The 17357-nt window shown below is 52.3% G+C and overlaps 1 protein-coding gene across 9 annotated transcripts in view; it reads left to right on the top strand.

The window, feature by feature from the left end:
- PLA2G6 (phospholipase A2 group VI) overlaps positions 1–17357 on the top strand; it is a 50403-nt gene that overhangs the window by 19255 nt on the left and 13791 nt on the right. For 6 of the 9 annotated variants that reach the window (XM_031671726.2, XM_072973505.1, XM_031671725.2 and 3 more), the window contains 8 exons: positions 1574–1789; positions 2828–3011; positions 4516–4703; positions 7102–7198; positions 8346–8528; positions 11721–11829; positions 12761–12925; positions 14491–14569. In XM_031671726.2, the coding sequence (XP_031527586.1) occupies positions 1574–1789; positions 2828–3011; positions 4516–4703; positions 7102–7198; positions 8346–8528; positions 11721–11829; positions 12761–12925; positions 14491–14569 (1221 nt within the window). The remainder of the gene's footprint in view (positions 1–1573; positions 1790–2827; positions 3012–4515; positions 4704–7101; positions 7199–8345; positions 8529–11720; positions 11830–12760; positions 12926–14490; positions 14570–17357) is intronic. The other 3 variants (XM_006207078.4, XM_015241615.3, XM_031671729.2) reach the window with 1 other exon arrangement.

Genomic DNA, 17357 nt, shown 5'->3' with positions numbered 1-17357 from the left:
TTCTGTCATTCTGGTTCATGTTACCTTGCCTGCCAATAACAGAAGGGGAAATTCTCAGAGAGACCCCATTTCCTTTTGGATCATTACCATCAGCATATGAATGTCTGATTACACTTTCCCCATTCCCTACCTCTGTTGGTTCTCTTCTACAGCAAAACTCCTCAAAAATATTGTTTATACATATTGTCTCCAATTTCTCACATCCCATTCTTTTTAAACCCATTCCAAGCAGGATTTGGTGCCACCATTCCCCCACAAGTACTCCTGTGAAGGTTGCTCTTGTCAAGGTTTCAGTGATGCTAAATCCAGTGATCATTTTCAGTTGTCATTATATTTGACATAAAAGCAGCATTTATTGTTTTGCACTCTGATATTAAGGGGTTGGTGAGATGAAACAAAAACCAGCCACGGAGAATGAGGAATGATTCCCTCCCATATCCTTTCCTCCCTTGTTTGTTTTTTCTATAGCACTTATTACCTGCCAGTCTGTTTCACATCCTTCCTTATTTTAGGTAAGAACAGGCTAGCCCTGCGGAGACAACACTCTCTGGGCACTACCTCCGCTAGATCCTGGCTGGCCACTGGGCTTGTAGAGATGTGTAGGTTAAAAACTGGCATGTTGAAAGCCTGGTCAGAGCCTCAAGTAACCATTATTTGCATGCAATTATTATGGTCCTTAAAGTGCTTTTATCTTGCTATCTTATCTGATCCTCACAGCACCTCTGTGAGGTAGGTAGACAGGTGCAATTAGTCTTATGTTTCAAAAAGGACTCAGAGAGGAAAGAATTTTTTCCAAGATTATACAGCAACTTAATAGCAGAACTTAGACTCTAACCCAGTTCCTTAAAAATGAACAAAACTTTAAATATGATTACAAAAATCATATAGACTCATTGTAGAAATTTTAGACACTACAGAAATGAATAAAGAAGTACATTTAAATTATGATGCTACCATGCACATTTTGACATATTTTCTTTCCTTTCATTTTTTTAAAACAGTTTTGATCACACTGTATCATACAAAATTTGTGCCTTGCTTTTTTACTTAACATTACAAAATAAACATTTCCCTGTTCTTTTAGTATCTCATTTTAATGGCTATATACTATTCCATCACATAGATGTACCACAATTTATATCATACTCTGTTGCTGGACATTTAGGTTAAATAATACCCACTCACTTCCCACTACAAGGGTCCAGGGACTCAAGGCTGTGGCTCTCAAATGACAATCAAATTAGATAGTGGATATGACAGTGCTTTGGTAAAATAAAATATAAAAGCACCACGTGATGATATTTTTTGAAAAAAAAGAAAAGGAAATCTTTTCAAATGAAAAGAAAGTTGCATCTCCATTTAGGTGTATTTATGTGTATGTGTGTCTGTGTGTGTGCCTGTGTGTGTGTGTGTGTTTGTGTGGTTGGGAAGGGGAGTCCAGCTGGAGCAGGTCAGTCCACAGCTGGAAGCAGGCAGTGACCTGATTGTGGGGACCCAAGTCTTCTGATTCCATCAAGGGTCGAGGGTCCCTCCTGGCTCATTCCATGTCTTCTTCCTCTGCCTGGCTCCTCAGACTCTTCCAGCTGGAGACAGAGGCTGATGCCCTGGTGAACTTCCAGCAGTATTCTTCCCAGTTGCCGCCCTTCTACGAGAGCTCCAGCCACATCCTGCACACTGAGGTCCTGCAGCAGCTGACTGACCTCATCCGCAGCCACCCCAGCTGGTCGGTGGCACACTTGGCAGTGGAGCTGGGGATCCGAGAGTGCTTCCACCACAGCCGCATCATCAGGTGGGCGGGGGACTCGCCAGGTGGGCAGGAGGACGGGACCCTTAGGACATTGTGTGTGGGGATGGGGAGTCTCTCAGTCCTGCCTCAGGTCCCCTCCATCAACTCAAAGGTTACCCAGAACATTTGACTTAAAAGGGGGACAGCATTGCCTCTGCGTTAGAGCACAGGAATTCTGCCTAAAGTGGGAAGGAGGAATGTAACATTTCGGGAGTGCCAGCAGGTGCCAGGCCTGCCATAGCCGTTTTATACCCACCATGAACTTGAGTCTTCCCAACACACCTATGAAGTAGTGTCATCCTAGTGAGAGGTCATGTGACCCATGCAAGGTCTCAGCTGGAGAGGGCAGAAGAGGCTTTAGACCCTTGGTGTCTCCTCTGAAGGTCTAGTTGCCTTTCTGGAAGCTGGAACACTGACTTTCAGATGTCCATTCCCCCAACACACGTATCAGTGGACGCCCCAGGTGAGGGCTCCTTGCCGGCCATAGGACCCCAGTGCGCCATCCTGCCCTGAGGTAGCCACACCTCAGGTTCTCCACCTTAGATAGTTCAGTTCAGCTCCCAGGCCCAAAGCCTAAAAATCTGCACTGCCCTTTACAGTTTATCAGCATGTTCTAGGACATTATGGTATTTAATCTCACAACCATTGTATCCATTTCCTAGGGCAGGCATGGCAGGCATTATTTTTATTTTTTTGTACATAAGGAGATTGAGGCCTAGAAAGGTTAAGTGAGTTGCCTGAGGTTGGTGAGATTTCTGTCTTCTGCCATCCTTTCTACGCCACCCCAAGTGCCCACTTCAGGCTGGTACGGCCCTGGGGTGCATCCCTCATACAGGTGTACAAACGGGACTGAAAACATCCAAATCACGTCAGATACAAATATACTGTGGCTCAGCCCTAAGTTTGAACCAGCCAGTTGGAGCAGGACACGCATGCTCTTGGGCCCCTGGCCCACCTCCCTGCTTCTGGACTTGGCTTTCTCAGGGCCCCTCCCATCTTGGGCCACGCCCCTCACCTGTCGTCCCTGTCCCTCGGCTGCAGCTGCGCCAACAGCACAGAAAATGAGGAGGGATGCACTCCCCTGCACCTGGCCTGCCGCAAGGGCGACGGGGAAATCCTGATGGAGCTGGTGCAGTACTGCCACGCCCAGATGGATGTCACCGACAGCAACGGAGAGACTGCCTTCCATTATGCTGTCCAGAGTGACAACTCCCAGGTGTTGCAGGTGAGCAGGAGTGGAGGCAGGGCGGCCTGTGGCAGCCACACTTCACCGTGATCACAGCTGTCTTTGAGCTCCTGGGCTTGGGTGTCATACTGGGCCTTCCGCTGTCCCCCTTTGACCTTGAGGCCTGAACTCCTTCATGGAGGCACACCCCCAGCCCCCCGCTTCCCTCCCTATGCTTGCCAAGGAGACACATGCTTTGCCACTTTTCTCTGACAAAGCTGGGCAATTCCTCTGCGCCCCCTCACCCCCGCCTGCAGCAAACTGCCCAGTCTGTCAATTAATTTTGCTCAGCTTTTCCCAAGCTAGACCCCTGACCGGGTGAATTCATTTCAACCCCTGCCTGGAGGTGCACACGGTCCATCAGGACCTCAGCTTAACTTTTCACAGGAGCTCAAAACAAACAAAACTCCATCTGGCTCCTGTAGGTATTTGCACCAGAGGCACTTCTTTTTGATGAGTTAGGCAGAAAAATACAAAAGAAAAATCATGGGCAAGTAGATCAAATAATGTGAAAAGGCTACCTTACATGTTAGATCGAAAAGACAGACGACCAGACAGGATTTTATTGCCTAGAATTGGAAGATTCTTCCAAAAGTTACATCCTTCTCTCTGCCTTGGCATCAGAATGGAACTACAGTACTCCAGAAAATGTGGATTCCTATCTTATGATTCGTGCTCTCAGGGAAAGGAATTCTGTAGTGTTGAACTCCATCCTTACTGAGACCCCACTGCGTGCCCAGCAGAGCGCCAGGCGGAGCCTGCCTCCGTGCGGAGGGCAGTCGCACACTCTGAGCAATAGCTGTCCTTTACCTCTGATCTCGTGCCTGACCCTGTACTCATATGTGTTCTCATTCTCAAAGTACCCTTTGTGGGTGAGAGCTGTTATCCTCGTCTCCTCAAAGAAACTGAGGTTCAGCAAAGTTAAGACGTGTGCCCAGGGAGGGCCAGAGAGCGGTGAGTGGTGCGGCTGGCCCTTGAATCGGGCCTGGATGCCAGCACCTCGGCCTTTCTGCTGTGTCCCCAGCCTGTCAACAGACCCAGCCAGTCACACGGGTATACAGTGGTCATAATTAACCTCAAGGAGTCACCCGAGGAAATAAAAGCCTCATGGCTCTCTTATTAGTAGTAGTTTTTTTTAATTAAAAAAAATTAGCAAAAAAAAAAAATCAGGCAGGATAGAAGATCATGCAGTGAAAAGCAAGTCTCACTCCCAGTGCCCGTCCTAGATACAACCTCCTTTTAAATTTCCTGATGGAGACAGTTTTCATAAACACCACAGTCAAGCCAGACCAACTTGCCAGCTGGCACTGGCCCAGTCGGCTTCTTTCCCCTCCAAAGACTCCTTTCTTGGTCGCTTCTCTTGAAGTTCTTGTCAGTGTTCTCGTGGGGTCCAACTTCCCTTCCCCCGAGGTCCCAGAGAGAGACTTCCCCATCGGTGGAGGTTAGGGAGTGACTAGCCAGGGCCTCTGTCGGGCGCCTGCCCATCCCGAGGTCTTGCTGTCAGCTCCTAGGGAAGAACGCGTCTGCTGGTCTGAACCAGCTGAATAACCAAGGGCTGACCCCGCTGCACCTGGCCTGCCAGTTGGGGAAGCAGGAGATGGTCCGCGTGCTGCTTCTGTGCAACGCTCGATGCAACATCATGGGGCCCAGCGGCTATCCCATCCACACGGCCATGAAGTTCTCCCAGAAGGGGTAAGACCCCCCCCGCCCCCACGGTCAGCCGGGCCCCCCGCTCTGCAGGGCCAGTCCTCATGCCCAGGTGAGCAGTGGCCTCCACAGGCTTGTTAGATATGCATGAGGTCCTGGTGCCAAGGGCCGGCCTGGCACAAAGAAAGTACTTGATAAATGCGTGGTGGGCAGTGGGGTGAATCTTGGTCTGCAAACTCCACTCTGCAAAGAATAGAACTTTGAAAGTTGCTCTGCAATGCACCTTCATTTCTGACTGTGAACCTTCCTCTACTAAACTGGAGAAAAACAAACTTCCCCAGGGTCCCCTCTTCCCCTCTCCTCCCGGGGATGCTCCAGGGCTGGAATCTCATGCAACCCTCAGGCTTGGAGGAGCCCACACAACCTGAAGCCTCTTCTTTCCAAGCCCATCCACCTGATCTGAGCAGCGCCTTCTTGGCTGCAATGCTCTGTGGCTCCTGTGCCCAACTCAAAGCCCAGGACTGCTCAGCAAGTTGGCCCAGGTACCCATCTGCCTGATATATCCATCTGTTCTGGCTGGTGGCATTGCTGGGACACAGGGCCAGGCCCCTGTCTTGGAGAGCTCTAGATAATTCACTTCTTCCTTTCTCCTCAGACCTGGGGGAACCCTAGTGTCAGGGAAATTCTTCTCCATGTGCGTGTGTGCGTGCGTGCGTGTGTGTGTGTGGTGGATGCGGAGAAAGTGGGATAAAAGAAGTGACTATCTCCAAATATTTCCCAGCAGATACAGTATCTAGAATGAATGAATGAGTGAATGAGTCAGTTAGTCCTCAGTCCCCAGCACAGTGCTAAGCACTGGCCTTACAGAGAAGGGTGAGGGAGCTCAGGACAGGAGGCACAGAAGTCACCCAGCATCTTTCAGTGCTGTGTGCTAGATGGGCAGTGACAAAAGAGCGTGGAGGGGCCACCCTTGGGTAGAGGCAGATATTCTCACCCTCCCTCAGGGTTTTCCTTCCTCTGATGTCTGCACTCACCTTGCTGGCCCCTGGGGGACATGACTGTCCTTTCAAAGGCCTGGTCCAAGCTTGCACAAGCCTTCCTTTCCTTGATTCTCCCTTGCACAGCTAAGATGAACTAGAACTTTCAGAAAGACCTGACAAAATGGTTAGAGGCAATCCTAATGCTCCCATCCCCTCTGTCACCGGGTTACCAGCTGCAGGTTTCAACTGGAATGGACACACATGATGGGTGGTGCTCTCCGATACCCAAGGGCTGGCATGGCAGCCCCGCTTCTGCTTGGCTCCAGCCATCCTACTGGCTCCAGTAATCTGCTGGTCCAGGTTACTTCCAGGACCCTGGTATCATCCAGGTTGTTCCCTCCTCAGATACCTGCAGCCACATTCCAGGCCTCTCACACGGGGCTGGCCCAGATCAAAGAGGACCACTGCACACAAGACAACACGAGTTATCTCGGACCTTGGGTGTGCCCCACTGCTGGACACAGCCACCCTCCTGTCAGGACCCCAAGCTGCGTCGTCCCTCTGCTACCATGTGGCAGCCCGCACAGCCATACGCTGAGAACCGCAAGTGTTAGGGTTACTGGGAGTGGTTCCATCCCAGCCCCAGCCTGGGGGCCTCTCTGCTGTTGGTGTCAACTCAGCTGACCTTCACAGAGAGCTGGCAGGGGCCTGGGACTCCACTTTCACTTAGCATAATGTCTTCAAGTTTCATTAGTGTCATAGCATGTATCAGCATTTCCTTCCTTATTAAGACAGACGAATAGTTTATTGTATATACCACATTCTGCTCACCCATTCGTCTGTCGGTGGACACTTAGGTCATTTCCACCTTTTGGCTCTTGTGAATAATGCCACAGTAAACACTGGCACACAGATATCTGTTTGAGCCCCTGCTTTTGTTCCTTTGGTTATCAGTCTAGGAATGGAAAGTAGCTGAACACCCTGCCTACTGCGTCCTACAGGATGCACTCACTGCTTGAAACACTAACAGTTGGGGTTTGGGGGGGATGGAGGCCGGCTGTGTGCCAGGCACAGGACCAAGTGCTGAAATATCTTTTATCCTTTAACCCTCCTTTATTCCTCGCCCAGTCCTGTTAGGACTGTCCCCATGTTGCAGACAGGCCTGGCCACTTTCCAGAGGTCACCAGTGGAAAGCTGGGGCTAAACCTCAGCACCGGTGAGGGTGGTCGTTGCTGACTGAAGTCATCTGGGAAGGCTTCCCTGGAGGCCTGGGGGCTTGAGTTATGCCTTGAGGGGCTCAGGATACCATTGACTTACCACTGTATGCATGCTGGTTGGTTTTGTTGTGACTTTATTGGCAAGAATTCTCCCTTACCAGTAGATGAAGCCTGGAGTCATGGCCTCTTCATGTCAGGCTGCCCCCACTGGCCTTCCTCACTGCCACATGTCTTCTCTCTCCCCAGGTGTGCAGAAATGATTATCAGCATGGACAGCAACCAGATTCACAGCAAAGACCCTCGCTATGGAGCCAGCCCCCTCCACTGGGCCAAGAACGCAGAGGTAGGCAGAGTCTGAGGGTGGGCGGGCAGCAGGGGCTCCCAAAACCCCTCGTTCCTCAGCTGTCCTCCTGAGGGGACTCTGGGGGTGGCACTTGAGGGATTGATCTCACAGTGGGCCCCCAGGCAGATAAGCCCAAAGAAAGATGGCGTCCTGGTCTTGTGAGGTGATGGCACCCCCTCTGTGGTTTCCTTGTATGTGAACTGGGGATCCTATGGCCTACCTTTGGAGGGAGAGTGCAGTCAGCAAAACAGTGCATGAGAAGATTCTTCATAAGTTGTCAAGTACCTTGCAGACAGAAGATGGTGGGTGGTGACGATGATGGTGATGGTGACGGCAGCTCTGTCTTCTACAGAGAGCCTGGCTGGCCATCTCCTCTGAGGCCTCTCCCTAAGCCGAGCTCTGTCCCCCTGGGAGGATGGAGGCCTCCGATCTCTCATGTCCAGGAAGCATGGCTCGGCAGTGCACTGGGTGCTCTCAGAGATCGTGGCCTGCTCACAAATGTGATGGGCTGTGGGGAGGAGACTGCCAGCCACCCCGGGGACCTTCCCACCAGGAGCTAGCCACCGAGGCAGGCCCTCCTGTGTGTTTTCTTGTGCATTCTCAGCACGCCTGTGAGGTGGGAACTTGCATTTTCACAGCAGAGAAAACTGAGGTGCAGAGGGGTGCAGTGACCCTCTGAAGCTCAGACAACTGGGATGAAGTGGGGCTGAACTTTGGGCCCAGGTCTGTCGGGTTCCAAAGCCTGGGCTCCCCAGGGCTGTTAGGTGAGCAGGGGTATGTACTGCAAAGTCCCAGCGAGGGGTCATACCTTTGCAGGGTCCCAAGCAGGGTCGCAGAGGCAGTTCTGGGACAGCGCCCAGAGGAATCTTTTCAGGAAAGGACCAAGAAGCCCCTTTAAAAAGTCACCACCTCTTCAACATTTTGTCCCCTAGTTGCTGGGGTGCTGGTGGTGTGGAAGGCAAGGTCTAGGGGCACCCCTAGAACCAGGGTCTGCCACCTGGGCTGCTCCTGTTGCTGGAGCTTTCCAGAGGCCCAGTACCTGAAGACCTCTAGAGGAAGAAGTGGCCGTGCCGAGGTGCCCCCAGGTGCCACAGGCCGCGGCCGCTCCAATCACCCCGCTGACTCGGGCGGGACCCTGTCTCTGCAGATGGCCCGCCTGCTGCTGAAGCGGGGCTGCGACGTGAACAGCACCAGCTCGGCGGGGAACACAGCCCTGCACGTGGCCGTCATGCGCAACCGCTTCGACTGTGTCATGGTGCTGCTGACCCACGGGGCCAATGCCGACGCCCGCGGCGAGCACGGCAACACCCCGCTGCACTTGGCCATGTCGGTGAGCCCTGGGCTTACCCACCATGGGAAATGGGGGTGCCAGCGACTGGCAGGGCTGGGGCACGTCCCCTGCTGAGCCCAAAATAACCACCCCTTTCTCTGTGTTCTGGTACCTCTCACTCCTGTGTCCCCATTTGACACCTGGATGCTGGGAGAGAGGACAAGGACAGCTCTGGCTACTGTGGCCTTGGGCACCTCACATCACCTCTGTCAGCCTGGATTTCCTCCTCTGGAAAATGGAGTGTCAGTATCCACCTGGCAGAGTTGTGGGGAGCGTTCAGTGATAGACACTTGGTAACTCCACCAGGGATGTCTCAGCGGCACATGTAAGACGTGGCGTGGAGTGAACGTCCCCGAGGTGTTCATTCTCCTTCCTTGCATCGTTAGGGAAGAGTACTCATCTCCGTGTTGCTCTTGTCTCCCTGGTAGACTCCAAGCTCCTGGGAGGCGGCGCCTCCTTACGCATCTGCGTGGCCCATGTTACGTGCTGGTCACCTTTGCTGGTTTATCACAGAGCACAGTTCCTGCCCTTAAAGCCCCTATAGTCTCGTTAGACAACTGCAGGGTGAACGTATTAGGTGCAGAGGTGAGAATGTTATTTGTTACAGACGTGTGTGTAAAACTATAGTGATACCCACGTAAGTCTGTTCAACAAGTGTCAGAGTGATAAAATGGGAGGGACCCCTGGGACTCCAGAGGAAGTAGATTTAGGACAAATTCAAAGACATCCTGTTTTATACCAAAGGTCATAATTGTAGAGGAGATTCTGTTGCCCAAGAGGCTGAAACTATAAATAAAACCATGGACATTTTTAGCACTGAATGGGCCCTTTGAATTATGTAGTTGAACAGTTCTCAAACCTTCTGGTCTGTTTGGTTCCTTTATACTCTTAAAAATTACTGAGGATCCCAAAGACTTTGTTTATTTGAATTTTATCTATCTATATTTATCATATTAGAAATGAAAAGAGAAGAATTTTCAAAATACTGATTAATTCATTGAAAAATAACAGTAATTTACCAATCCCGTGCTAATGTAAATAACATTTTTATGAAAAACAACTTCATTTTCCAAAATGAAAAATAATTCATGAAAAGAGTTGGCACCAGTTTACATTTTTGCAAATCTTTTTAATGCCTGGCTTCAGAGAAGGCATGGATTTTCCTATCTTCTGCTGCATTTATTCTGTTGCAGCACGTTGTTGAATATGTTGAAAAATAGGAAGGAAATCTGGCCTCACATAGATATGTATGTAACTGGAAAAGATACGTAGTTGTAGCTCTTCAGATCATTGTGTATATTCTTATCTACTGCACCAAAACTTGGCGAGGGGTAGTTCCTGACAAGTCGGCGGCAGAGGACGCTCTGAAACCTTCTCCCCAGATTCTTCGCACTTCGTTGCAGTAAAATCCACTCTCATCTCTTATACTTCTCCTGGATCTTACACCCACACATGATTTCATGTCATCCTTGGAAAATATTGGTTTGCTGAGTAAGCCTAGCTTCCAAATGTTGACCCATTTCATCATACGGTCTTGAAACCCCACATTTGTAAATATCACGATTTCATCAGAAAAGCCTTTAAATTTGGGAATGCTGTCAAGCCGCATCATGGCGTATACCAGTTTGTTAGAATGCCAGTTTTTGTTTGAAATCTTAAATTTTATCGTTGGCACAAAATATTGCCAGCTGTTTTTCTTCCAGTGACAGGCTCACTGCATTTTTGAGACAATGTCTCAGATCCCCAGTGCTGAACAGTTGTCGTTTGTCTGCCAGTCGTCCCCTTGAGTGAAAACAGTGTTTCATGAAAAAAAGCAGCCAGTTCTGCTCGCAGCTCAGTCACACAGTGCTTTTCTGGAGACGACCATCATCCTTGATTCTGCCACAGAAGCATCTGGTGCACACTCTCTATTTTGACACTGAATACGCCAGGGTTGAAACTTAATGACATTGATGTTTCTTACTGCTTCATCAAGGGTCTTCTAAAAGAAAGCTGGCTTTTGAATGAACGAATGTACTTTTTACGATGAGTGCGTGGCAGAGAAGAAAACCATGACACCAGTTAGTTTGGTGCCACTGCCTTGCTTCAGGCGAAGGTACCAGCATTTTTATCCGCAGTTTTTTTTTTACACCATCAGAGCCAACGTCAACATGGCACAAAGGCAAGCCACATCTTGGTATTTTTATGAAAATGGTTCTGACCTCTTGGGCTCTCTGAAGGGTCTCCGCATCCACGGGGGTCCACAGGTCTTACTTTCAGAACTGCGGACCTAGGCCATTGTTTCCTTTCTTTAGTCACCTGCATACCATCTGCATAGGCTGTGGCACATTCAGGAACCATGTTTACCACTGTGTACTTAGTCACTGCTTTAAGTTGGCTTGCTTTTAAATTTACTTAAATTTATTTGGAAGGAACTGTTCTATTACAACACAGGTGGTAAACCGTGCCACAAATAAGAGGTTACCAAAAAAGAAGCACATAACTAATGGTTGAAACACATACATTTACCTGTGCCCACGAGCATCCTAATGGTGTGTGGAAAACGGCATTCTAGACACAGCTCTTTATTTTCCAGGCTAGGAAATCAGGCCCCGAGAGGGGGAGGTGATAGGACCAGCGCCCAGGTCTCCCGGCAGCCAGTCTGTTGGTTTGTCCTGGGAAACCGTGCCCCTCTGGCCCCACTGCCCAGCCTCCAGACGTTCCCTGCGCTTGCTGTGCGGAGGGGAGATGCCGTTAGGAAGGACATGTTCTCGATTCCTCCCCCAGAACTGGCCCCCTGGGCTCGATGGGCAGGACAGCTTTTATTTCCTTGCTCACCCACTCCTGCTACTCCTGAAAGCCATCAGGACTGACCCTTTGGCTCCTGGCTCAGGGGTCATAGATGCATTGCTTCCTTTGGGAAGGAGCTGGCGGGGCTTGGGGCTGGGTGGCTCACTTCCAGTTTCTGCCTGGGTTATTAAACCCTCACCTGGGGATACTTTTAAGCCTGTGTATCAGGGCACTGGCCTTCAAACTGTAGACTTTGGAATACAGAATCAACTGTGGGTGGGGGTCAGAAGGGTTCCAGGGTCTCTCCTTGTGCTGGTGAGAGGCCCACCGAGTTGATGTTTAAAGGGGAGGAGATCGGGGTCCTTTTATTCTTCATTTCCCTGAGCTGTTGTATATTTCCCCTCCTCCCTCTGTCCCCAACAGAAAGACAACGTGGAGATGGTCAAGGCCCTCATTGTGTTTGGGGCAGAGGTGGACACCCCGAATGACTCTGGGGAAACTCCTGCATTCGTAGCCTCTAAGATCAGCAGACGTACGTGCTCTCCAGTCTGGGACCAGGATTGGGCAGCAGTGGGTTGGGGGTACAGGGACTGGGAAGGAGGGAAGTCCCGGCCATAAGGTGCCAGCATCCTGTCCTTACCCACCCCTAGTTGCTCTGTGCCTGGAGTGGCACCTGGAAGCACCTGGGAGGCCCAGAGGGCAGGCTTCCTTTTCCAAGAACAGGGGCCCTGACTGCTAGATGGAGGCCACCGGTTGGGGCTGGGAGTTGCCAAACCAGTCTTCTTTGCAACCCCCTATCCCGCCTCAGGGTGCCAAGACTCTAGGGGTTCGGGGGTTGGCAGCAGCAACAACCCTCTTCCCTACTCTTGATGGAACCACTTGCAAGATTAGCCACAGGCCGGTGCATGTGTTGCATGTCTCTCCGTGAGCCTTGGCTTTGGGGCTGGAAAGAGCAGATCCTCCTTATAAGAAGCTGGAGGCCCCCCTGGAGGGTCTCGGGGAGCTGTGGAGTTTGCTGCGGTTGTGTACCCGATAGCGTGCGCAAGCGGGCGTGTGTGCGCGTGTGCGCACATGTGCGTTTTCAGTTATCCCATCCGTTAGCTGGGAGTAAACGCCCACTGGCTGGTTCATCCCCTTGGAGCCCTGAAAGCTTGGAGAGTTGCTGAACATGGCAGTGGGAGTCCTGCTTTCTTGACTGGCACAGAAGGAAAAGGGAGACCCTCAAATATTCGGGCCAGGCAACACCAACCTCCTTCCGTATTTCATGGCCGGCCCCCAGGGCCCTCCCTGGCCCCAGGAGGCTGCTTTGGATGTAACAGACTGGAGTGGAACTGGGCCCCGATCCCACACACACCCAGGTGGCCTGGGAGAGGGGGCCGTGTGTGGAAAGGAGGGACCTCTCACTGGCATGTGACATAATTTATGATCCTGTGCGATCTCCTCCTTCCCCAAACCATGACAAGTTGTCACCAGGAAGGCGCTCTTAACTCTGCTGAGAACCGTAGGGGCCGACTACCGCTCCCCACTCCTCCAAGGGGTCTCCGCGGAGCAGTGCTCCGCGACAACGCAGCATTCCTTCTTCTCCTTGGAAAGATCTCAGCCCCCACCGATCAGCTTAAACAACCTAGGTAGGCCTTTCCCCTCCCACTTCCCTCCTCTCCACCTGGCTCCCAGGCCCCTGGGTCAGAGCAGTCCTTGATGGGGAAGAAACGAGGCCCCAAGGCAGAAGGCAGCCTTCCTGCCACGCTGCTGAATCTCCATCAGGCCTGGGGCCTGTGTGCTCCACTTCTCTGCTCCTTCGGTGACCTACTGGCCGGGCAACCAGCATCCACCTCGTGTATCTTTGGTGCCCTTGGAGACGGCCCCTGAGGAGATGGCCCCTGGGCTTTCTGTGGGCTGGCCCACCCAGGGCCCTGGATCGATTGGGAGTGGGGTCCCCTGAACAGGGCTGTCAGGGACTGATCCCTTGGCAAACTGGCAACTTTTTAAAACTCTTGGGGAAACAGACACCAGCACCTCCAGCCAGCATAGCCCAGCCAAGCCTGGAGCGCAGGACAGGCAGAGCAGGCAGCCACAGTTAGTCCTTCTGGGCCCATCTCTCTTCTCCCCTTGCCCATCCCCACCCAGGACCTGCCCCCCATCTTAATCTCTCAATTTTACAGGCAGTCAGCCACCCAAGCCAGGCTGGATGGTGGGCCTGGGGCCCGGCGTCAGATGGGTAATGCCCTGGGCCTAGAGGGGCCACAGAGCCCACTGGACCCTGACTTTAGCTGCAGCTCTAGTCCCCTCGTCCCCTTTTTCTCAGCTGCATAAACCTCCCCCTGGCGCTCTGTCCACCGCCTCTCCCGGCCAGTCTCCCGCTCCTCTCGCCCACTCTCTGGCCACTTGCCCTGGCGAGCGGGAGACACCGCCTGGCAGGCTGCCTTCCTGCTTTGCTGCTTCTAGTCTCCGTGCACAGTGGTCGGGGGGTGCCCATCAGCATCCAGAGGATGTGGCACTGCTGAGCCAGACCACCTGGGGCCGCACTGCTCGTCAGGAGGGCGGCTAATCCATGGGGTGGGCACAGGGTGGGCTTTGGGCACAGGGGAAAACACGGGCGCCTTGAATGGGTGCATCCGATCTGAGGCAGCAGAGGAAGTTTCCAGACCTGGATCAGGACAAGAGGCATCTAAAGAGAGGAGGGAGGTCTCCATGCCTTCATGGAGTTAAACCCTGAGGAATGTCCTAACTCAGCCTTTTTGGCTTAATGACCTTGGATGAGTTGTGTAACGGCTTTGAGCCTCGTATAAATTGGGGTTGATGGTTCTGGTGATGGTGGCTGTCAGCAGCACTGGCCCCCCTGCACGAAGAAACGCTTTGTGAGCTGCAAACAGAGGACATGTCAGGGGTGCTTGTGCTTCAGGGCTTCGGGAGGAAAACATTGAGAAGAATCGGGAGCTGGCTGGGCAGGATGCGGGGCCATTCCCAGAGCAGTGGGCTCCCCTCTGATCTCCAGCCTCTCTCCCTGAGGGGCCTGTGGCCTCTGGCTCAGCTTTATCCTGGGACAAAGAGCCCTTCCTGGGGGCAGGAGGCAGATGCTCCTGCTAGGGACAGTGGGGTGAGGCCCCAGCTCCAGATTTGCCCTCAGGACCCACAGGGTGGCGGGGGCCCTGCCTCTGCCTGGCCCCAGCCCACCCTGCCCTGTGCCTCGCAGAACTGCAGGACCTCGTGCACATCTCCCGGGCCCGGAAGCCAGCCTTCATCCTGAGCTCCATGAGGGATGAGAAGCGGACGTAAGTGGAGGAGGGAAGGGGGGTGGGGCACAGGCACGAGGCCTCTCCTGGGGGCCCCTCAGGAGGCTCAGGGCTTTTGTCTAGTCTGCCCCTGGCTCTGCAAGGTAGCTCGCGCCCTCTGCAGTTCACAGCAAAGAGACTTGAGTCTTCAGAGGGCCTGGTCTGCTCCTCCATCAGTCACCCTGCAGGCCCCCGGGTCACAGGACGGAGCTGGCTGCGGCCCTGTCCCTCCTCTCCCCGACCGTGTCATGGATTGTCGGCGGAGATGGTCCAGATCTCCTCTGGAGAGAGTCCACAGCTGCCACGATGCTCAGCCTGCTTCCCTCTGATCCACTCACTCCTTACCCCGCCTCCCTCCGAGAGCTAGTTGGGTGGGCTGATTTCCCAACACCTGCTGAATATCCAGGCCTGTTCTAGGAGGCAGGCCTGGGTGATGGGCACAAAGAGAAGAAGCCCAAGCCGTGTACTTGAGGACAGTCCCTGGTGCCCAGAATCAGTGCCCGCCGGCCTGGCGCATCACCAGGACAAGCATGCTTCCTATGGGCTGTGGTCTCTCCACCCTCCCTTTAATAACAGAGGTGGTTCATTTGTTGTCTGTTTATTACTATGCTGCTTTCCTAACAGCCTTCCTAGGGAGGCATTAGTCACCTTATTTTGCAAATGCAGAACTTGAGTCCCTGAGAGGGTAAGGGTGCACGGAGTGAGTTTCAGAGCAGTCTCAGCCCAGGTCTTCCGAGTCCATGCCCTTTCTGCTACTGCAGGCTTCTCCCAGCTGTATTTCTGCAGGGAAAGCTCTCTCCTCCTGGAAACAGGTGCAGCCCCTGATCCCAGGGCCAGGCAGCCGCATCGCGTGGCTCTGCCTCTCCTCGCCTGAAGGATCGGCTTCTTCTTGGTGTAGCCCACTCGTTTCCTCCACCACCCTGTAATGTGTGCCCTGGGGGGGCACCTCCCCTATTTTACAGCCTCCTCATCCTTCCCCTCCACTACACAGTGCCCTCTCCACACATACCCCTGTGCAGGGGCCAAGGAAGTTACCAGAAAGAGGATGGACATGTCCCGACCAGTAGGAGGAGGGAGGAGGCAGTTTCTCCAGCAGGACCAGGGGAGTGTGGATAAGCCTGGGTGCCCTCCTGGAGGGAGGCTGAGGCAAGAGTCAGGACACTTCTGTGGGGACCTCCCCACGCAGGATCTGAGAGCCACTCAGCTCAGCCCTGCTCCCTCTGGGTCAATTCCTCCATTACCAGCCACACATCCTCAGAAAGGTCTCCTGCCTGTTTGCTCCAGCCTTCCTGGTCAGGGGCCTTGCAGGGCTGTGCCTCTCTGGGCTTCCTGTGGGGCTGGGCAGCCTGTCCAGGAAAAGATGAAGGACCCCGGAGGTGGGTCTCATGGTCTCCTTCATTTACCAGCTGAGTGTCTGTGGGGAGCTTCCCGTGTGCGCTGGATAAGCAGCGCTGCACTGAGCAGAGCCGATCCCTGCCCTCAGTGGGGAAAGAAAAGCAGTAAACAAGGGACCAAAAGTGATTACTTGTGGAAGTGACGGGCTCTGCACCAAGGAAGTGGGCGGAGCAGGAGCAGGCTGAGCAGGAGGGTCCCGCTGGCATCGGGCAGGCTTCTCAGTGGTAACATCTAAGCTGAGATGGAGAGAAGAGGAGACCAGAAGGAAGGTTCCAGGTCTGAGCACAGACTGTGGAGGCCTTCTCCTGTGGGGACTGGGCATGGTGAGACCGGGGGAGACGGGTCAGGTTGGCTTGGAGACGTGTGACCCAGGAGTCAGCAGACCCGGGTCCAGATCCACCTGTGTGACTTTGGGCGACCATCTAACTTCTGAGCTTAACCCTTATAGATATGCACCGGGTAACAGGGAGTGCCCACCTTGAAGGGGTTTGGGATATTTAAGTGAGTTCATGCTGGTAGAAACTCCTCACGGCTCCTGACATATAGATGGTCCTTCCTCCCTGCCCCCGGCTCCTCTGCAGCTCCCACCTGGGTGGTGGGGCCTGACCTTCCTGCCATCTCACCTGTTTGTTGCAGCTGCAGACCAGCCCTTCCCCCCAGCCCTGCTTAATTCCAACAGACATTTATCAGGGCTGGGACTGGGGATCTGTTTGTGTGTATATATATATTTTTTAAATATATATTTATTTATTTATATTTATATTTATTTATTTATTGAAGTATAGTCAGTTTACAATGTGTCAATTTCTGGTATACAGCACAATGCTTCATCATACATGAACATACATATATTCATTTTCATATTCTTTTTTACCATAAGTTACTGCAAGATATCGAATATAGTTCCCTGCGCTACATGGCATGAACTTGTTGTTTATCTATTCTTTATGTATCAGTTAGTATCTGCAAATCTCTATAACTACCAACTTACTCCCTATCCTCCTTCCCCTGCCACTGTAACCACAAGTTTGTTCTCTATGTCTGAGAGTGTTTCTGTTTTGCAAGTAAGTTCGTTTGTCTCTTTTTTTTTGTTTGTTTCCACATATAAGTCATATCATATGGTATTTTTCTTTCTTTCTAGCTTATTTCACTTAGAATGACAATCTCCAGATCTATCCATGTTGCTGCAAATGGCATTATTTTATTATTTTTTATGGACGAGTAGTATTCCATTGTATAAATATACCACAACTTCTTTTTACGGACTGGGGATCTGGATCTGAGCAAAACCCAATGGCTGCCCTTAGGGAGTGCACCATCCAGAGTTGGCTAGACAGATCCAGGTGTCTGCTGAGGTGACACCTGGCCAGTGAGGCCTTCCCTGCCCCTCTGC

Source organism: Vicugna pacos, chromosome 12 (assembly GCF_048564905.1).
Source record: "Vicugna pacos chromosome 12, VicPac4, whole genome shotgun sequence".
NCBI lineage: Eukaryota > Metazoa > Chordata > Mammalia > Artiodactyla > Camelidae > Vicugna > Vicugna pacos.
The sequence above is the reverse complement of the archived record's forward strand: the minus strand, read 5'-3'. Positions and strand labels throughout refer to the sequence as shown.